This window comes from Corvus hawaiiensis, chromosome 2 (genome assembly GCF_020740725.1).
Source record: "Corvus hawaiiensis isolate bCorHaw1 chromosome 2, bCorHaw1.pri.cur, whole genome shotgun sequence".
Classification (NCBI taxonomy): Eukaryota; Metazoa; Chordata; class Aves; order Passeriformes; family Corvidae; genus Corvus; species Corvus hawaiiensis.
In genome coordinates, this window is record NC_063214.1 from 61,769,324 (window position 1) to 61,792,184 (window position 22,861).

Sequence of the window (22,861 nt, forward strand, 5' to 3'; positions counted from 1 at the left end):
GGCATTTATTTCTGGAAATGAAAGGATCCTATTAGCTTAAAAACATATTCATGTAGCTTCCCTGTGTAGTTGAGCATATCAAGAACTTGTCTCTTGATCTAGGGATAATTACTTTGCTAAGAATGCTGCAACTAAATATTTCCTGATACCTGTTTTTGCAGAATTGGACACATTTTGCAGCCATTTATTGATCTGTTCATTCAAGTGTATGAAAATCACCTCCTTTTGTGTAATGTTTCGTGTACATGCTTATGTTAAGTAACTTGGAGTCTGATGAGGTTTCTCTAATTCTTTGACTTAAACCCATCATTCCCAATCATCTCAGAAACTCACTTTAAGAGAATTGTCAGTGTTCTACATATCACCCACCCACCTCCAATTTCCCCTTCCCTAAAAACTGCCATTGTTGCATCCCACAAAGCTGCCACAGGCTTAGCAAAGCTCAATATCCCTTCATGGTGATGTTCTTAGACCAAGCCGAGACCTGTCTAGGTGGTTGGGAACCACTGATCTGCAGAAACACACGCAAACTCTTTGAGTCTTCCTGATCTTTTAGAGAAAAAAGAATTACAGTTCTTTCAATATAAATACAGTTTCAAAGAATTGGAATCAAATCTTCAACCAGGCTTCAGTTGGAGCTATTGGTACTATCTTCTAGGGCTGCATTTTTGCTTTCACAAACACGTTAGCTCTGAGAAGGAGGCTGGATATACATAAGCAATGAAATGGAGGAAAACAAACAGCTGTTCCACTTACAATCAGTAATTAGGTTCCCTTGATATAATTTGTGGCAATCTTCAAAATAGTCAACATTTGTTTTGTATTGTTGACATACTCAGCAGAGTTCAAACTGCTGAAGTCTTGAGGCTACCAAATTAGTTTCTCAAAATACGCTATGCATTTACATAAGACTGCATTTATACAGGCAGGTCAGAATTTTTCGTCATTTATTGAAGTTTTAAATGCAAAATAATACTACAGTGCTCTGAAATTATTAAATTGGAGTGTCTAAAATACAAAATCTAAACAAAATACTGTATTTTCTAAAGTTGTTAACTCTACTCCAAAAACTGTTGAGCTTTTTCACTGTTTTTCCTTGTCTCTGACAAGGTCAGTTCATTATCAAATACCTGAAGAGAATTTGAAAGACAATTTATTTTTGGAATCTTGCTCTAAAAGTTTCATGGCAATAGGCAGACATTGATAAGCTTGTGTTACTTTTTTTCATCAAAGGGTTATTGATGGAAATTAACAGCACTGATTACATTCTGATATAGTTCAGATATTGTCTTTCTGTAAGCATTATTTAGTGATATGTCTCATTTAGATAAGGTACAATGCTTAGATAAGGTACAATGCTTAGATAAAAATAATTAAAAGGTGAATCATTTAGAGGTATTTCAATAGATGGTAAGGCATTTTTCTGTGACTATTTGCAAAAACATTTAGTTCTGTATTCATTCCACTTAATGTTCTCCTGCTGTAGACTGTTGTCCAAAATGTTTTATGCTGTGTACTCAGAATGCCATTGCTTTCAGAAGCCTCAGGACATATCCAAACCTGTAGAGTGCATAAAAATGTAGTTAGCAAAAGATTGCTTAAGCTTTGTCATCTAGTTTATGCTAATATATATATGAACTCAAAATTGAATTCACAACATTTTTTTAAATCCAGGTGTAGTCTTGATCTAATCACCATGCAAAGTGACATCCTGAAGTTGAGGGTAGTCTCCTGTCATTTCAGTACCAAGATTGCCCAAAGAAGTGATCTGATTGATTAAAAAAAATAATAATTCTTGTAAACTAAGATGTTTTTAGGGCTTTATTTGGGAGGGGGATTTTTTTTGTGTCTGTCGTTCGGTGTATTTGTGGAACCTGCAGTAGTTTTATCATCTGCTACATGCATGAGATGGGTTTTTGAAATTGCAGCAGTGCCCTCTGTTTGTGGCTATATGTAAGGACCTAATGAGTTAAGTAGTTGTGACTGTAACCATTTTGATTTCCTATGGAATGTTCTCTGTCATTTTCAGTATTGGAAGCCTTCCTCATAAACATTCAGGTACTTAGTTGGAAATTAATTCATATTTACACCTAAGTGAATAGTTAGCAAGAAGAAGAAAAAAAAAAAGATACTTCTTTCAATTTTCCTATCTTTCTGCTGTCCTAAAACAAGGTCACAATTTCCTGGTACACCCCAGATCTTAAAGGTCAAGGCCTGGTTGTTCTACAGTACACTTCTTCAAGGATGGCTATTGCTTATTTTTCTTTGGCCAGTGACAAAGCCCCACTCTACATAAGTGTTCTGTATAATGTGTGGTTTTCTTCAGAACTTAAAAAGCTGAAACTTTGGCTCAGTTTTTATTTCCTATAAGAGCTCAGGTGGGCTTCCTAGATGATTCAGGTTCAGCCAATGTGATATCAAGATGACATAGTGTAGGACAGAGCAGAGCAAAGATACAGCACATGTGAATTGAGTGGGCACCAGCTTTGATAATACCAGCTGTTTAAAAATAGATAAAGTACATTTACCCATGAGCAAGTGCACGTGCTGCGTAGAACCTGAATAATACAACACCTACATCATCCCGGCTCTTTAGTCTTTAGACTGATGGGCAACACTCAGCTTAAAAAAATCACATACTTCTTTGTAGGTGTGTCAGTCCAAAAGAAGTGTGTAAGAGAGACCCTGACACCTTAGTATGAAACCAGGCCCTTCCAAAAACAAGGATCAGCCTGGAAATGTTTTCTCCCATTTTTTCCTCACTTTGCTTTTGTAACTTAGCCTGACCTGGAGTCAAAGTTGAGTACATTCCTGAAGTATTCATAATGCCAAAAATCTCACATTTAGTGTTGGAGTTAAAAGAAGCCTAATCACATTAAGTTAGGTGGGGGGTGTGCATGTGTAGTTGAGTGTGTGTATCTATGTATTCACACACAGGTACATGTATATATTTGCACACACACACATGATCATTTTTTTCCCCCAGTTGTCATACTTGGACATTGGTTCTCTTGAATTAGAATTACCTGAAGAGATCATCATAACTTTGCAGGTAGCCAGTCCCTCAGGGACTGTATTTCATAAAGAGCAAGAATTGGAAGTCAGTTTGGGTAAGGATTGCCTTATTCCCTTCCTTGAATAGTCTCATTTATTCCATTTGTATTCCATGCAACTAATCATGTAGAACTCTACTTGAAGTATTCACCCCTTAAGTGAATTAATATTTTTTATTTTAGTGAATGCATCTTTTATTTCTTTTTATTTTCTGAAGCTGTGCTTTAAAGTTCAGGGTAATGCGAGTTCACCTGATGAAATTTAATTGTTTAGGTTGGATGTTTATCTAAAGAATAATTGATTCAGGAGTTTCAGTGATTCCAGCTTGGTTATATTTACTGCTCAGAATCTACTTTAATCTATACTGATAGTTCGGGGGTTTTTGCCCTTTTAAAAAAGTGACATTGTACTTTATAACATAACGAAAATCCAGCCTTTTCCTGATGTTGAGACTGAACTGGGCAAAGCTGCAGTTCTTGAATTGAGACAAAAGTATGACCCTTAGCAAGAGCGGCCAGTCCTTCCCACCACCCCCGTCCTCTGTTTTTCCCTTTGCACCAAGCAGTCTTTCTGACCACATGAGGGCATCAGTGGGCTAATAACCATGATTTCCCTCAGCTTTTAAATACTGTCAGTGCAAACCTCATAAATTACGAGAAATACATGCAGTGGAGAGTTTCTGTAAATTTGGAATAATCATATGATGGCATTCTGCAGACCCACACGGGCTCCTGAAAATCTTGAAATACTGCAGATTGCAGAGTTATGTGGTCAATAGGTGGATTGCAAGGTATGGTTTGATATCATTTCCAGTTCTGAGATCCATGAGCCCCAAATCCACAGTTTAGGTCTGTGACCTCTTCCCAGACCATATAATTTATTCAGCTGAGGACTAGCAGCTGTGTACTAGCCCTTGAATGAAGGCATCTGAGTATGGGGAAGCATGAGACTGGAAAGCCACGAATTCACAGAGCTAAATAAATTCATATCTCTAAAAGTATTTATGGGATAAGGCAGCTCAGATAAAGATCATTGGTTCTCTGTCAGATACCTTTTCTAATATAAATTTCCTCAGCTTGAGTGGGGCCCTTGTTGGAAGCACTGTACAAACATGTCTGAAATACATTCTCTTTCCTAAAGAGATCTTCCAGTGTAATTAGAGCAGAGAGACAAAGAGCAGGAGGGAAATAACCTTATCCAGCACAAAGTTCCCTTTTCTTCCTTGACCTTCCTGTGAAAGCCCAAAATCCTTATGGGAGAAAATATTATTACTTCAACACACTGTCTTGAAGATCTCAAAAAGTCTGCAGCAGTGCACATTGCTGACGTAAAGGTCAGAGCTCCTAAGACCAGTGAAATCCTGCTGTCCCAGCAAGACAAATGCATACTAATAACTTTGCCTTTAAGAAAGTGGTTCCCTGATTAGTGAAAGGACAAACATAGGGAAAATTTAAATAATTTATTATATATTACAGTAATGCCAAAAATCTCACATTTAATGTTGAAGTTAAAAGAAGCCCAGTCACGTTAAGTTGAGGGGAGTGTGCATATGTAGTTGAGTGTGTGTATCCATGTATTCACACACAGGTACATGTATATATTTGTACACACACACACACATGCTCATTTTTTTTCCCCCAGTTGTCATACTTGCAGATATATTACAGTAATGCCAAATATGAGAGGCCTTCCTTTAGAAAAGAAAACAATGTAGTAGATATTAAGTAACGTCTGCCTCTGCTTCTTAAGGACAGAGTTGGCAAGGTCCTAGGTATACAGAAAATCAGGTTTTCTCCTTCCACATGTAATTTTTTTCAATTTTCTTTTTACCCTGTGGTCTTCAGTCTGGGCCATTCCAAGCTGACATACTGTGTTCTCTTATCCCATATTTCTAGCTGTTGATTATTCACAGTTCTCCAGAAGAAATCAAATTCAGTGTTCTCTGAGTTCATTGATGTTAGGAGGTGTGTAGTAGTCATGATAAATAACAAAGCTAGACATTATCTATCTGCTCTGATAATATTTCATAGTGGATCAGAATACTAAAAAGATGATGACCTCACATCTTATAGTTGAATAGAATTGACTAGGGAATTTTAAATAATGAATGAGGAAAATGGACTTTACACAGGTGTTTACATAGCAGAAGATATCCATTACATGAAAGAAATGTATTGTATTCTCTTATTACTTTATTTAGTTTTCCAGCTTTTAAGCCACACAGTGTATATTTGTGGGCAAAATATTCTAATGCATCTACTGTGCAGAGTTTCTGAGTTGGTTCTTAGAGTGAAAGCATTTCGTTCAAAAAAGAGCCCACAGCAGCATTTTGTACAGTGGTTTGGTTTTTCTAGCTGGTGTATATAAACTTCATTTGCAAGCCAGATCATCTTTTTATAAGTTTCACTCCAAATCTCTGCCTCTTCCCCATCCAGATTCACTTTTCTAAAGTGCCATCAAGGTTATGATGGTTTCAACAATTTTTGTATTCAAGACAGAAGCTTAATGCCTGCATGAATTTTAAATGCTACTTTTAGAATTAAATGTTCACAGGAGTCAGGTGATGTATGAAGCTTCATTAGTTCATCATGAAGTCTTGCAAAGTTTTACAGGCAAGATCGAAAATCAAAATGAAGTCAAAAGGATAAAGAAAATATATTAAAAGTTTTATACTGCAGTGCGATAAATTTTTTTTTCATTTTGGGATACAATTAAAGAAACAGAATGCATTTCACACATTTGTATTGTCTTGCCTAAGACTGAATATCTTTTCTGTGGAAAAATTACCTGTGGACTCAATTTTGTGCTGTTGTTGTGAACAGAAATTATACTATTAATTTTTAGTACATAGAAAAAAGCTGTACATGATACAGTACAAGTGAGCATAATAGAAGCCATTAGAGGGTTTTTTGCATGTTTATGCCTTTCTCTTACTAGTTTTTATATGTAGATTATAAAAAGTTTTCTTTCTCTCTTTAGTAGAATCAGTGTTATGGTAGAGTGTAAAACCACCATGGAACAGGCAGATTAGCTTTCGCTCTGCCTGATGTGGAACTTCTGTATGCTCTTTGGGAATGTAATGCATATATTTGTGCTGCTGATAAAGAATGTGTTGGAGGAAGGTATGTTCCTGTGACCTATTAAATGCATCCTAGGATAATACGAAGAGGTTTAAGGTTGGAGAAGTTCAGGAATAAAAGAAAACAATTATATTGTTTCAGGGAAAAATCAGTCTTTTGCACATCTGCAGAAATCCATTCTGCATTCCTTGGAATACATTTCCTAATCTTTTGTGCCACTGTGGGATGGATTACTTAATGCATTTTTCACATGGAATACAGTCATGTTTTGTTACAGTCAAAGTCAATCTTTTTTCAGAATAATGTGTGAGAGTGAAAGCAGGTTTTGCACTTATTTTGATGAAGAAATTACCATCTCCTAAATCACCCATAAGGCAAAAATCTACAAGGTTTTCCCTTCTTTTCCTGCAATATTCTTCTGATACCTGCTCAATCTTTGTCTGCAGCAGTAATGAAGAAAGCAAGTTAAGATATTTTAACTTTATAATGTTTCTAGTGGGTTTATATTCATATAACTAATATTTTTCAGCAATAATTTAGTGCCTGCTATGGAAAGTAACCCATATTTTTCACTGACTGTAAACAGCCCTGTTTAATATGTTTTATATTAATGAAAAGGAAAAATATCAGATTAACTCTTTCCTTCAGCATCTCAGATATGTTATAACAAGAGTGGATATCTTCTAATTTGGATCTTGGAAGAGTTCTTTCCTTTATGATAAAAAGAGTAAATGAAGAATGGGATCTTGGCAGCCTATATCTGCCTACTTTCTGGGACTGTCTAATCATGCAACTAATTAAGCTAATGCACACCTTCTTAATTTACATTGAACCAAGCACCTGCATTGTACAAATTGTATTCTACCTCAAATCTTAGTGCACACATTCTTTTCCCTGTTTTCTTCTGATCAACAGTAAGAAACAACCAATAATGCAGTATTATTACTAATAGTAGAATGAGTGCTTATGAAAACAGTATTTGGGCACCTTAAAATTTTCTTTTTAAATATTTTCCTACATAAATATTCTTTACAGCTGCAAATACTGCAGCTGTGTCCCTGTTTGCTTGTATAATTTGTATGCATTTATTAAGTTGTGACACATGAAATCATGCTGGTTGCAGCTTTAGGAAATGTGTTCTATGTGGAATCATCCACTGAATGCTTAAAAGGGCTTAGTAGAGAGGTTGGTTCCTTGTCACCACATACAACAAGGAGGAATTCCATTTATTTCTATTATGAAGATGTAAAAGCTTGTAAGGAATGCCTAGCTCTGCTTAAACGTTCCCAAAAGGATAAGAAATACTGATTTGGGGAGGTTTGAAGAATGGAAATACAGACTATTTTTAAAGTAAAATTTTCACCCCTTTACATCTGCGGGATGTAAGCCTGGAATTAGAGTGGGGTTTTTTCCCTCTTTATGTACCTGGAGTATTAAAATAAGCATTGTGTTTTATGTAAGAGGATGCAATATGGGCTTCTCCTATCAGGGCCAGAGATAATTAAAACTAAGAGGTAAAAGGTCTGTTCCCTGTACATGAGGCGGCTCGCCCCCGTTGGAAACCAGAGTTTCTTTGCCAGTCCTGAGGCAGAAACTTGCTTTTGTTGCTGTGAGCCCCACAAAGGAGCTTTTCTGACAAGCAGTCCTGAATGGGAGGTACTGACACCTCCTGCGCCCTTCAGGAATTTTAATGAAGTTAACCCTGTCGGGATACAAAAGTAAGCTGCTGTGTTAAAAGACCATCCACTCTCTAGCCAATTTGCAATGTTGCAGTGTCAGTTACAGGGCAGGATGGCAGGAATATCTACAACCAAAAAAAATTATCTACATGTCAGTTGCATCCCAGTCAGCATTAAGGAAAAAGTCCTTCACATTTTACTTTAAACTGTCACTCATTGATTACATTTCTATTCAAAGCTAGAAATATTTTCAAGCTTGTCTGACTTCTGCTTACAAGATCGAGAAGATGTTTCCTAACCTGTAAGCACGAGTTCTCTTTCTGCCAGCAGTTAAGTCTGAGTACATGTTCTGTCCCTTGTTTTAGAGAGTCAGCTTCTTACACAACTGTGATGGAGGTTTGGACAGTGAGAGCTATTGGCTCAATCTCTTGCATGAAGCTCCCAGGAATAAATAAAATTTCAAGTGGGACAAGACAGGAGGAGATGAAATTCCCTCTCTTTCCCTGTCTCCACAATAAATACAATTTGAGGAATTTTAGTCTTTAGTTAGTTGTAACAGACTTGAAGAATGAGGAGCTGATGTATGTCTTAAAATGCTTGGGGGAATGTTGTCAATACTCTGAAACATGAATGACTGAATAATAGATCTACTGAAATGTTCATTTCAGTTGACTTTGCTAAGTGTCTTTTACTCATTACATTGGATACAATTATAAACATGTTAATAATAGAACTATTAATATATATTCAATCCAGATGTACTTTGAGTAGTACTTGCTAAGATACAGAACTGCACAGTTGTACTGCTTGGGACTGCCTTTGAGTGGTGAATCTTCTTTTTAAAGATTTTTTTTTCTTCTCAGTTTTGCAATGTAGGATTAAGATTACTGGATGCTAAAATGTCATTAAGGTCACTTGTACAAAATCAGCTGAAGCTAAATTTGATAATGCTTTTGGTCAGTTTTATTCAGAGAGACAGATTTTTTTGCAATACACTAGAAGAAAACTAATTCTGAACTCAAAAGGTAAGTACTGTATTGTGAAAATAATTCATATGTTAGAATGAAATATAGATATGTGTGGGACATAAATAATTTTAATAATAGAGTACAACATCTGTCTCCATAGTTCCCTAGCTTTTATTGTGGGGTATTTTCTAATGGGTTCATGCGAGCTCTTTTCGTCCCATGGCTGTGACAGTGTCTTGTACGGGCAATGCACAGTGTATCTGGGTCAGCTGTGTGATCCTCAACAAATACAGCTTCTCTCTCTTACTGAGGGATTGTAAAAGTGTCAAAAGTATGCCAGTGCTTCCTTACTCTCCAGTGGTTAATGTTATTAAGTTAGATGATTTCACATCAGTATTCACTTAACTGGCATTATTGTAGTTCTAGATCCACTTCCAAAATAGTTAACATTTGTTTAGTACGCAATATACCATAGTTTGTCTGACCAGCTGAAGTCTGGACAAAACTACCAGCTTCTGACTCATCTTCACAATGGCCTCTATTACAGATTGGTATGTATTTAATGGCTGTTTGGCATAAATATGGCACAGATGTGAAACACCTGGTTTCACTGTGTTGTTGAGTGCAGTAAATCGTGTAACTGACTTTTTTGAGCCTCTCTATCTTCTTCATGAAGGATGATAAGATCACTTAGCTTCCAAACTGAATGTGTTTGTATCAGTTTTCCCTATGCAGTTTGCTCTTAGAATCCCAGTGTTGTCAGAAAAAAAAAAAAATTTAAAAAGTGTAGCCATGTAAAATCATTTTGGCGTACGTTCATGTTTTTCAGAAGGAACTGATCTAGAGCAAATTGTTCAGACACCATGTATCTCTCACTGAATGTAAAATGCATGTTTAGTTCTATTCCTGCCTGGCTACCCTTACTGTCAGGAGATAATAGATGTGTAAGAGGCAGGACCAGAAAATTAAGTCAAAGCATTAACAAGTTGTGGTATTTGTTATTGTTTCTTAATTTCCCTTTTTCTTAAGTACTCCTTTCATGCCATTGCCCCTTAAGAAAAGCACATTCCTTTGTCGTCTTTCTGACCTGAAGTATTCATATTCTTCTCACACAAAATTTTTGTTTGCTTCATTGACTTGGAAGACCTACAGAGCCTGCATCACAAAGTCCTTCTGAATATGCCCATTACCTATTGCTGTAAGTGCCTGAGAATATAGTGTAGTCAAAGAAAATGAGAGAACAAAAATATTTGAAACCAGAGACTAAGATCATTGATGACTACTTGCCAGTAATGTTTTAACTCTACAGAGAGTAAAATAAGAGTTGTGTATTCCAGGAGAGTATGACAGTTGTGCTTCTTGTGTGATGAAGACTTTGAGGAAAAACCTGCCCAAACAGGGAGGGGAAAAGTGCTTTCACACTCTGATTGTGAATCACCAATATGTATAACCAAGTTTAGATAATATACAATTGAAAAGTGTGCCCTGAATGTTTTGGAAACAGTGGTTATTTTGGAAATCAAAAGGAACTTTCAGAAGGGAAAATTCAGTTTTTCCAGCTATTCTACTCTGACCCGCGCCTCATAGCTGGAGCTCAAGGCTGCTAGGCTGAATTCATGTGTTGTTTCACAAAGCCATAATATGCACACCAGGCAGCATGGAATCTGCACAATGATGCAGTAATGAATAGTGCCTTTCAGTGCATGTATAGCTAGGAAGAGCACAGATTTCTCTCAAGAAAGGGTGATTAGTCAAAACTCTTGTTGAAAGAAACAAAGTTCATAGAAGTCTTGCAATTAGATTTAAACAGAAAATATTCAGGATGGGACAGGTCAGCTTTTGAGCAAGGAAATTATTTATATATTTGAAAAATACCCATCATAACAGTAATAGAAAACTTATTTTAGAAATTACAATCAGACAAGCTTGGCAAAGCTACTGTGGATTTTAGGGGTGCTTGAGTCCTTTCTCCACTTTTAGTACTTGTTTTTCTTGTCTTCCTTCTCACTCCAGACAAACTAGATATTTCCTGCTGAGTGTTCTTCAGTTTCTTGGGTTCCTAATCCATGCAGTTTTGGATCCTGCCCCTTAAATCTACCTTTCCAATAGTTTCTAATGTCAAGAATTCCTCCAGTCCTCAGAGGGGTGACTTACCTATGGTTCTTCCATCTCTTTATATTTGTCACACTGAAGAATGTATCGCTGTCCAAAGGTTTTTCACTTCAGTTTTTCCTCATCCTCCCCCTGATTTCATGTCAAGGCTCATTGATTTACTGTTTATTTATTTATAAAGTATATCTTCAATTCTAATATAGATCCTTGGTAGTCTAACCTCTAGTTTATAGAAGAGTTTCAGAGTAGAGACAAGTTGTTGGTTGTAAAATTACCTTGAAACCTGTAAAATTACCTTCCGTAGATATGGGAATGGGAAGGAGAAAAGCCTGACAAGTCACTAAGGGAATTTCCTAAGAGCTCGAAGAAAAACCGGGAAAGTACATCCAGAAGATTTTCGTTAGAGGGTTCTACAGTGTGCTAATATAATGCAGTTTCTACATATATGGTAAATTTGAAAAATAATTACCCCAGCAAACCAGTGCTAATAAAACTTGGTTGTTAAAGTATTCAGAGTGAGCAAAATTCTAATACCTTTTTTCTGCATAGATGGTACTTAAAAGAAAAGGAAATGAAACTGCTGCAATTCACTGGCATGACATTTACACATCTGCTACTGGTGTTCCATTCTAGTATCATTGAATTTTCAATTATTTTATCCATTCAGCTATTAACTATACATAAACAAAAAATAGTGAATTCTTAAGCTATGAAAGATTGTACTCCTTGTTTCTTTTCTTTTTTCTCAATTTTCTTCAAAGTTTTAACAGAAATTAAATGTTGGATGTTTGGTGTCCTTTTAAGAATAGAAAGCAAGAACATCATTATCAGATAGAAGGTTTTCTGTTAATCACATGCCATTTCAAAGTTACAAATACCTACTTTAATCAGATAATACTATTGTAAAATAAATTTATGTTAGAAACTTGTCTAGTGCATGTGTACTAGAAACACTATTTATGAGCAACTTATACTTGAGAAGGATATATGAGCAACAAAGCTCCTTTGTCTACAGACCTTTTCACTTAAGATTTAAACAATGCTTGTATTTCAAAATGTTTCATGGAATTTTTCAATGGAAAAACTTGACAAAAATAGAATATGACATTTGCATCCCTGGTTATAGTTACATTTGTTTCATAGAGCTTCCTTTTGCAGAAAGCATGTTTTTCTCTAAAGAATACAGAAGCATGAACATGTAAAACTTTTGCATAATTTCATGTTTCTCATTACAGAATAATATTTTCTTTTGATTCATGAGGCTGACACTATGATTTTGGGTGTATAATTTTGTTTTAAATTAAATTCAGCAATTTTTGTTATCCAGTATTTCTGATAGTTTTTAAATCTACAAGTTATGCAAAAAAGAATGATTTATTTTGGAGAAAAATTCTTAAACCAGAAAAGTATCTAACCCTAAGGGTGACGTGCTGTTGTGGTTACATGTTTCTCCCTATACAAATGTTAAATGAATGTAATTTATCTGATTAGATCTTGATTTTACACTAATGACATGGTTCACAGAGGATGTATTGTATCTCTTTGAATTGATATAAATTCTGTAAAGGGAAAGAAAATGATGTTTTGAATAGCTGCCAGAACAGCGTTGTTATAGCACATGTTTTCAGTTCAAAAACATGTGTGGAATTCATGTCAGCATGAAGTTGAGTCTGCAAGACAGTGAATTCAAGGATTAAGCTGCTCTACAGTGAAAACCCTTATAATGCCAGTGAACTTCTGAGAAGGCAATAAATCATAGTTATTGGGACACATAAATTCATTGGATAATTAGATGCATTATTGTAGATAAGAAGAAAGTTAATTTCAAGTGGTTAGAGACATTAATTTTCCATCTCAGTCACTGGGTTTCATTTAAAAAAAATAAAGTGGCACTAAATTATAGAAGATTAGTAAGGGGCCGTTTACACATGAATCATTTATTTACCACATGACTCAGAGTTCATAACGGGAAGGAGTATTTTTGCCTTCAGTCACCCACTTAAATCCAGCCCCAGCCTAAAGTGAGTCAGCCCTGACCATCTGGCAGCTGTTGGGTGTTCAGCTGTGCTATGAATCCGTGGGGAAAGTGTCATCAGCAAACAGGTCTAGAAAACCCAGCACGGTGGAACTTCTGTGGTCAAGGCAGGGACGTTGAGGATTGCATGAGCCTGTCATTTGAACTGGTCATTTTTGCTGATGAGTCTCATCTCTTTAGTCCCTGTTCATGAAAGGAACATCAATCTACCCACCACTAAGGAATGGGGGACTGCAGTTGGGTGCACATGAAATGTGTAAATGGATGTGCAGTGCTGTGGATATGCAGTACTCTGAGAAGTGTCACTCTGTCTACAGGGGGATTTTGAATTATGTTGGGCAGTTATCAGGAAGCAAATTCTAGTGTGGATATGAACAGAATGCAGAGTGGTTTGGATGTGGCAGTAGTCTTAGTTTGGGTGTGGGTCTAATGTGCAACTCGGGAGCCCTGTTTTACTCTGCTCTATTCTGAGGTGGCATGTTGCATTTATTGCACTAATGCTGGTCCTACAGCTACTCAGCACACCTGCTATGTTATTATTAGGCTATTAGAGTGTTTAATATAAGGGAGATTTATATCTCTCTTTCTCTCTTTTACAGATAATCATTGAGAGGGAGAGTGGTTTGGATGTCAGTTCCCCCAAACATGGAAAAGTGGATCCAGACAACATGCCACATGTTGGTGGAAATATGTGGGCTGGTGGAACAGGTTTTTCATAGTTTTATATATTTTAATGCATCATTGACAGATATCCAAGGGAGATGCTGTGCCAGTCAAAAAATGGTTTTATACAAAGCTATCCTCTGCCTAGAGCTATTTTACCCAATACAGGGTTGCTTTCTTGACAGTAAAAGAAAAGAAAAGAAGTATTTGCAATGTCAAACTGTATGTAGCAGATCTCTTCTTCAATTATATTTTGTTGTTTCATTTTACTGGCCATACGGAGAGCAAGAAGCTTGCAGCCACAGAAACTAGGCTGGGTCATTTGCCATTCTCTTAGATGTTCCTGTAGCTGCAGAAACTTAGGTAGTGTAGGCAAGAGGTACACAGAACAGGCAAAGTGCCTCCTAATTCTAATAGGTCGTGATAGTGATCACCAGCTAAAGTGATTTGGAAGCAGTGTAAACCAACAAATTTTAGGGAGAAGACAGAGTCTGGGACCAGGAGCTTTCAGGAGATGTACAAGATTTAAATGTTCTATGGTCCCCGTTGTACAGGGCAGAAACCATTATGAATCTGGTCTCAAGGAACTATAAACTCAAGTATTCCATGGGAGTTCTTCTTTACCATGATACCTGTTTGGTTTTGAAAACCTTTGTCAAAAAATATTTCAAATAGGGATTGTTAGCAACAGTTTTTGAATATCTGTAAATGACAATGGAAGCTTTAAAGAAAATGTGTTCTTATTTTTTATCAAATGTATATTCTTAATGGTTTTTATCTCAACCATCTTAGGTGGGAGAGACACTGCTGGGTTAGGAGGCAAAGGTGGGCCGTATCGACTGGACGCTGGCCACAGGGTTTACCAAGTATCTCAAGCTGAAAAGGACGCTGTTCCTGAGGAAGTTAAGAGAGCTGCTCGAGAGATGGGTGAAAAGGCCTTTAAACAGAGGTAATGGGAAGGTCTTTCTTTTCTTTTCCACTTCCCAGAAGAATTTGAAAAAGATGGCTGAAAAGAATTTTCTTTCTTAGCTGCATTTATCAGCTACATTACCCTACCCTGTTCATTATCACTTAACAGAGATTACCAGCATATGTTCAGCTGTTCTGGACGAGATGTATAGAATGTTTTATTGAATTAAGCTACAATGTTAAAATGACTGTTTGATTTGGTAGAGTAAAACATAGCTAGATGGAGAAGGAGATTGATGTGAATATTTCTCTTTTTAAAAAGGAATAAATTATATGAAAATTTATTTGACTAATGATGAATCCAGATTGTATGTTGTTAGGAATTCATCACTTAACAAGTGTATTTCAAAATGGACCACTGCAAGCAAATGGCTCCTGTTTGAAAGATCTGTAGACAGATGGTTAGGGCATAGTGCTAATAATGCCAGGGTTGTGTGTTTGATCCCTGTATGGGCCATGCACTTAAGAGTTCGACATGATGATACTTGTGGGTCCCTTCCACCTCAGAATATTCTGTGATTCTGTAATTTGAACTATTAAGCCTCAGCAGGTAATTAACAGGAGCAACAGGTCTTCCCAGCATGAGTGTAATGTGTGATTACTGATCAACTCTTCCCCAGAATGTGCACAGAGATCAGATTTCTTCCACCAGCTGAACTCTCAAGTCAACCTCTGTATTTAGTATGAAAATAAGCATCCCCCCTCTTCAAAATTGCTTCTGATCTGCTTCGTAATAGAAACAATTGCTAAATATGGTCTTGGATACTGTACATCTCTCTGTGCATATGTCCATATACACACCTGGCATGCTTTGATGAATTTCTACTGCCTGTGTGGTGATTTACTAAATCAGTGCTATGGGAAATTCCTGGCTTCTGCTACATGCTGGGAGAACAGTGCAGCTATGCCCTGTAAAATCTGGGTATCTGTACATGAGGTAACAGTTCCTGTGCTGCAAAACCCAAGTGGGCTGGCATGTACCAGCTGGAAATGTAGCCTATTATGAAACCACATTTGACTTGGATCGTTATTCTGTACCACTTGGATAGTTGTGGGAACTAACAGATAAGAATAGGGAGGTTGAAGTCCTAAGGCTGACCAAAAAAAAAAAAAAAGGAAACTGCAGATTTCACTGCTTTGTTTATACAGGATTATCTAGAAGGGAGAAATTTCATATAAAAGTTATTGATGCTCTCCTGGCTAGATAGTATTTCTAGTGGTAAACATTTTAAATTGCCCTATTTCACTACTCTAGAATAGATGCAGTATTTTTCATGGTATTTTTCTGAACTACCTTCCAATGTGGATTGATGTAGACTGCAACAAAGTAGAACAGCACATGAGGTTTTTTTGTTTGAAACAAAATGGTTCTTTTATAGATCCGAAGATACTGAACTCTGTTGGCAGGATTCATGAAATTAAATGTGCAGCACTGAAAGTTACTTTTTCCTACCTCTAATGAATAGTGGTTGGCAAAACTTTAAATTGCAAAAGACATTATCATGATAGAGGCAACAGATTTGATGTTTGATTTTAATATTATCCTTAAAGGGCTAGTCTAAACAGCAGTTCTCAGGCATACTTTATGATCCAGGCAATTAACTTGTGATAGTGTTATAAAAACTTGCCATTAGAAATAAAATTAGCCTACACATACTTTACTGTCCATTTATGGTTCAGTTAAAAACTCAGTATTTTTGAAACACTGTGAGTGAGATTATGCTGTCACGTAGTGCTTGTTTGAAAGGGGCTGGGCACAGATAGGCCAATGTTTTAGCTCAGGAGTGGACCCAGCCACGTGGTAGGGTGGGCAGGTACACAACTGCTGCCTCTCTACATGACGTTGCATCATGGCAAATACTGAACAGTGCACACTCCTAGCATATCTGCGTGTCCCCTAGCTCATTCCTCACTGTTGAACCTCTGTAATTACATTCCAATGGTGAATTTCACCTGTTCTGCTAAGCTATGTTGTTTAAAAGAGTGATACAGAACTTGAAATGGACATATCTTTGCTTATAAAGCAAGCATGTATTTGTTTTCATGATGCAGGTGTGCTCTCTGTTACAGGCCTCTGGACAGGATAGTGTTCACTGACATGAGTCATTTTCTATGGGGGGAGCACACTTTTGTTAATGTTCATTTAAAACTTCTTTGTTTCAGGGTTTCTTCATTTAATGAAGCACAAAGATAAGTATTTGAGACAGTTACTATTTGTAGGTCTTCAAGGACAGATTTTATAGTGTGTCTTTACTTAACCTTTGTGTTAAAGCATGAATCAGGATGTGTTTAAAATACTCCGACAGTGAAGTAATGAATAGACACTCGTGATCCTTTTATGTACGGATAGCAACACGTGAGCCAACAAAACCTTTCAAATTTGATCACATTTTTCAGAACCTCCGATTTACTTCTCAAACTTGAAAGCAGATTACAAGAGAGTCATAGGATTAGCAACTTTAATAACCTTTAATGTGATGCAGTCCCTGTAGACATTGGTGAACATCTGCTGTGTCAAAAATTCACAAGAGCAACTGCCACTTCTCTGATTTGTCTCTTCTGCATGCTTGTTGCAGTCTGAATTCCCCTGTCATCAAGTAAATAAACTTTTAGTTTACGTAAGTAAATGGAAGATATGCTTGTTTCCTAAACTGTTCTTAGCTCCCTGTCCTTTGCTTTAGATTGAAAGAGATTCAGATGAGTGAATATGATGCATCAACTTACGAAAGGTTCTCTGGAGCAGTCCGACGTCAAGTTCAGTCGCTCCGCATCATCTTGGACAATCTGCAGGTAATCTTAGATCCTCTGATAAAGGAACATAGGGAGGCCATTACATTAAGCCCCAACTACTATCCTGCTAATATCCTGTTAACATCTGGTGGTCATACCTTTGAAGGCTAAAAGCAGGTTCAGTTTATAATCACTTAGGAAAAACAGTTTCATATTTCTATTTTAAAAGGCAGCCTACAAGTGGATCCCAGTGCTCATCTCTACAAATTATAGTATTCCCATTCCACACCTTACAGATAACTTATTCAGGAGCACAGTTTTGTGAGAGAAAATACTGCTACACATTTTTAAAAGGTGAAGGTGTGTAGAGCCCAGTCTTTTTCATTACCTCCAGTCCAAAAGAGTATTTTTCAGCTGAGAAGTGCAAATGCTATAGGTGTTAAAAGAGGCACCCTCTCCAGGTAGGAGCCTCACTGCATATGCAGCTGAAAACATGGATTTTTCTCAGGTTTGTTTTTAACTCTTGCTAATAGAAATAGGTACCGCCCAAATCTCCTAAGTGGAAACTCACTAAAACCACCAGTTTGCCTTTCTTCTGGTGACAGGCATGGTGGTTGTTCTGGGTTTTTTTTAATACTAGTGTTCATATACAGGGTAAATAAAATTGTAAGTGCATTGTTTCTAGGAGGCATCTGCTAATCTTCAGTGGAAATTAAAGGAAAAGTGATTTGCTCCTTATAAGACATATTTGATCATAAATATTTCTGTTGAAGGCTACTAACCATTACTATATATATCTTAGTTCATTAGTCACTGTGCTGTGTCTTAAGCAATAAAACTGAAATACAGTGAGAAATCACTTTGTATGATAAACAGCCTCCTCCTGGAGAAAGACATCCAATCCCCTGGTATTGCAAGTAAGAAGGATAATATTTCTTTGCCTTATTTATACCTTTAAGCCTTTGTAGCTACAACCACATGACTATAACCACATATATACACAGAGAACCATTAGCCAGTTTTATTATGAGTATACCAATTCAGAGAACTCCTCGTGTAATGAACATTTAAGATAGGCATGATTAGGTGATTCATGCACTTAATATGTATCTCAGTTCAGGACACAGGCTTTTGGCTTGTAAAGATGGGTTTCAGTTGAAAAAAATTTGGATGTAAATCTCAGGTTTTTCTACATCGTTTATATCTAGGTGGGGTTTTTGCCATGTTTCTAGCACACAAGCTATTGGAGGCACACTCTGGGTATGAAATCAATAAGTGAATCTTCAGTTTGAAGTCTTTTTTGTGAGTCTGCCTTATCTGTCCCTTGGAGCCAAAATTCTTACGTTCAGGGATCATGGTAATAATCAAAATATAACATATTTTAATATAAGGAGTCATATCCTCTTGCTTTGTTAAAAAAGGTCATTTTAATACCAAGGCAAAGTCTTATAAGCTTCAGTATTTTATGAGACTTTTCTAACTTCCTGCCAAAACCTGTAACAGCTAACCACAGAGTTGGGAAATGTAATTTATGATGGAAAAACCAAATTATTGAATTTGTAAAAGCTAAATAATAGGACAAGAGCAATAGTGAAAGCAAATTTTTAACATTATAAATTTCTATATAGATTTTGGTAGGGATTTTATTAGAAGATTAACTAGGAAAATGAAGATAAGTGATAGCAGGAGTCAGGTTCAAAATGCCTTTTGTTAATAGGGAAGTTGAGTCTAAGCACATTTCATGTGATATTTTTGAGAGGGAAAAAATTTACTTGAATTCTTAGCATGGTAACTCATCCAGCCCTCATGAAGAATTGTGCATCTGTCTCCCATTATTTTCTGTATGTCCTGTGTACACCATGAGTTCTCAACTAGAACAGTTTTCTGTTATCAGTCATTACTCATATCTCAAATAAGAAACCAATGGCAAAGTTCATTGCTGTAAAATTTGCAGCTCAGATGTCTATGTGTTTTTAACTTCGTGAAAATCCCAAATTACCTTCTCAGTAGAGAATGTGTTTGGCTTTTTAAAAATGTTTGAGTTTGCTTTGTTTCAAACTTACTGTGTTCACATAATCAAAATATGTTGTCCATGTTTATGTAACCTGGATTTTCTTTTCAATGTATGCCTTTTTATTGTTAGTTTTGTGGTTTTGTTTAAAATATGTTCCTTTGATTAAATTTTACCTCCCTAGAATCAAGAGGCTGGGATTCAGGTCCAGTTGTCTATGGCTCGCCAAAAGTTAGTAGCAGCAGAAAGAGATTTTTGGAATAGGCAGATCCTTGAAAATGATACATAAACACAGTCTGAGAATGTAATTTCATTGTTCATTTTGCTTATTATAACTCACTGATCTCTATCAGCTCTTTGAACAACATTATCAAAACATTACGAGTTTCTGTTTATCTTCTGTGGAAGTAGCAAAGCCAGAAATCCAGGAAATCCTGTCACTGATGGGCTTTCTTCTCTCCCCTAAAGCTTGTCTGTCTGAACTCCAAATTCACAAGGTTATGGTCAGTCAGTCACTCAGAAAGACTTTCTTAAATGTTAGGTGACTTGCTTTCCAGAAAGTACTTCTGTCTTGATTATTGCAGAGAGAATCAGGGACAACTGTCCCTGTAGCTTCTGAGCATCATTTAGGCCCCTGCATTTAAACTGGGCAAACCTGAGCCTGAGTTACTGAGCCTGCTGGGCTCTGTCTGATTTAGACCACGTGGGAACAGTCTGGTCATAGCAGCAAGAATGAAGTAGTAGCAGTCCTGTAACAAGCATGGCTCAGAGAGCTGGAAATATGAAAAACCCTGTGCCCTGTCAGTAGTAGTTTTGTGATTTCAGCAGCTAAGGGAACATTTGTGTCATGTTTTCCCAGAAACAAATGCTGACCACAACTGGCAGTATTTCATACATCCTGTACTATTATGAGTTACATATTTAGATGTGATCACATACCCAACCTTTTCTCTGACATTTACAGATTTAACAGCTATATTTGTTTGTAAATATACCTGTGACATCTTCCAGTAAAAAGAATTACTGTAGTGATGCGTTGTGATCAGCCATTGCCATACTGATAAGATACAGTATCTAGCACATTTTTCTAATTTCAAAAGCAGCGCAATGAATTTACTTTGTCATCAATATGGTTGCAGTATATTGAAACAGTAATACATTGTTTGTCCTTTCTAGTCAAATATCAAAGCAAGATATATATATTAGTTCTGGTTTTCTCTTAAAATTGCAAATGCTTTTAAACTTAAGTTCGTTTTAAACATATGAAAGTTGCATATTAAAAAGGATTAGAATTTTCTCTGCAATATATAAAATATGTGCATTGTGTAATACCCATGCTTAAGGGGATTAATTTTTTCAGATTTTATAAAAGGAAACAAATTCTTAGTAGTTCTGCATGGAAGAGGCAGATGCTAAGTAGCCTGAGTAATTTTAACATTATTTTGGAAACAGGTGAGATCAGATTTTGTCAGCATTCTTTCCTATTTTAGGAGAGGATGTCATCTCCATGTTTCTCCAATAAAATTTCAGCTCAAATACTGGCTTTTGTTGAATAAACTTCCAAAGTTATTTAACTGGTTTTAGCTACCTCCATAATTAAAAGCCATTTTCTTCTCACACTGCTGTTCCTTGAACATCAAATAGGTGCAAAGCTAAACCATTGTCAATGAGCAGAATAGTGAAACTAGTTGAGAATTTTGTCAGTGAAGCTTTGCAGTCTTCTGTTGTTTGTCCCTCCTGCCTACTGAAAGAAAGCAAATGATGAAAATTTGACAAAGCACCAGTGCTAAGGAAGTGATAAGGATCAACTTCTGTTCCACTACTTCAAGTGGCTGAGTAGGAACAAAGCCATCTCACCTGCATCACCCTGGAAGGTGCATGATTGATTCCAGATAGGCTTTGCTTACTCAGCAGCATGTTTTCTCCAGGAGTACTTTTGTAATGGTTAATTGGAGTGTTGAAATTTGCCTCTGGGCTTTTGACAGCAGGGAAACTCCTACAGTGTGACATTTTGGTGGGCCGTGTAGGGGTCACTGGGAATTTGCAGGTGTCTCTTTGTGATATTACACAACTCCAAAGGCAACGAATGAATGATCCTGTGGAAGAAGGGATTTAACTTTCATCCCAGGCATATTTCACGATAGTGGAAACTCCTGGTTGGCGGTACAAGCAAACTCTTGGATGCCCCACTGCCAAAGTGGCTTAAAGCTAGTTTGACTGTAGCACCATGAAAATGTATCAGAGAACTCAACTGGCTGAATTCACAACCTCAGAAATCTTTTCCCCTTTTTCCTTCTGTGATTTACTAAAAGGCTGAGGTTTCCATGTATTGGCATTGTTTTTGCCTCCCATGAGGAAGCATCTGTAAAGCTTTTGATTTTGTTAATCAAAACATTTTTCTGTGGCTGTGTAGTCTTTCTGCCCACTTATTTTCCTGGGCAAGTAGACCATTAATCTTGAGTAATTATAGGCAATAGTCTGTAGTCCAGAACTCCTTCTCTACACACCAAAACAAAAAAACCATACATTTTGTCCAAAGCAAAATCAAACATCCTCTGAACCTGAAGAAGTCATTTTCTGCCTGCTCCGACTATACAAAACTATAAAGATTCATCCTTTCAAATCCCAGGCCTGCAGTTTACTGGGGATTTGTAATGTAAGACTTCCTGCTCATCAGAGAGGAATTGATTTTCATTCCTGAAAATCAATGTTTAAGGGAGTTTGTGTCATGCTGGATATTTGATTTTCCTCCAATTGCTGACCAACAATTTGCTGAGAGGAAAAAAGCCTCATATGTATATAAATTCAAAATTGTCTTTCCTTGCTGGGCTTACTACCAGGATGAGCAATTTCACCATGAAGATTAAAACAGAAATTAAATAAACTATAAACCCCATGTATACAGACTTCGCTATCTTTAGAGAGATCCTATGTATTATGAACCATGATGAAGCTATCCTTTGAAAACATGCTTAAATATGTTGCTTATATTATTATAATACTTGAGTCTTCAATCTTAACTGCATGCTCTGTGTACAGGAATTCCATGAATATTTGAGTACATGGATTGTAATGTATTTTCATCAAGTCAGGCTGTAGATAAGCAATGTCCTTTTAACTAAAAGAAAATAAGTGTTTATTGGACTGTCTCTTGAGTATCACGATTTTGAAAGTAGCTTTTTTTAAATATGTGATTAGTTTATACTGTTAATACTGTTTGAAAAGCAACTATTTATCATTGCCTGAACTGGATACTGTTTAGTTTTACCTTTAAGTCACCCAATGACTTTTTCTTGTTCTGTGTGGATTGAAAACACCTAACAAGTGGTCAGTTATGTGTGTCACTTCAGTTGTATGCATTTCTGAACAGGCTTGCCACACACATTTTCAGCATATTTGCAAGAAAAAGGGTTAACATTTCTGCAGTTCACAGTTAAACTCCCATGTATGAAACTACTGAAAAAGACCAAGTTACAGAGGGAACATGTTCTTTGTCAGTGTGAATTTTTCTTTCAGAGAAGAAGACCAGGACAGCTGGGTTGGATTTGAACGTGTGTTTG

At 36.6% G+C, this 22,861-nt stretch overlaps 1 protein-coding gene across 1 annotated transcript in view; it reads left to right on the plus strand.

The window, feature by feature from the left end:
• Positions 1-22,861, plus strand: part of VWA8 (von Willebrand factor A domain containing 8) — a 181,433-nt gene that overhangs the window by 142,516 nt on the left and 16,056 nt on the right. Inside the window, exons 38-40 of the mRNA XM_048295381.1 lie at positions 13,528-13,636; positions 14,384-14,540; positions 17,242-17,350. Coding sequence (XP_048151338.1) covers positions 13,528-13,636; positions 14,384-14,540; positions 17,242-17,350 — 375 coding nt within the window. The remainder of the gene's footprint in view (positions 1-13,527; positions 13,637-14,383; positions 14,541-17,241; positions 17,351-22,861) is intronic.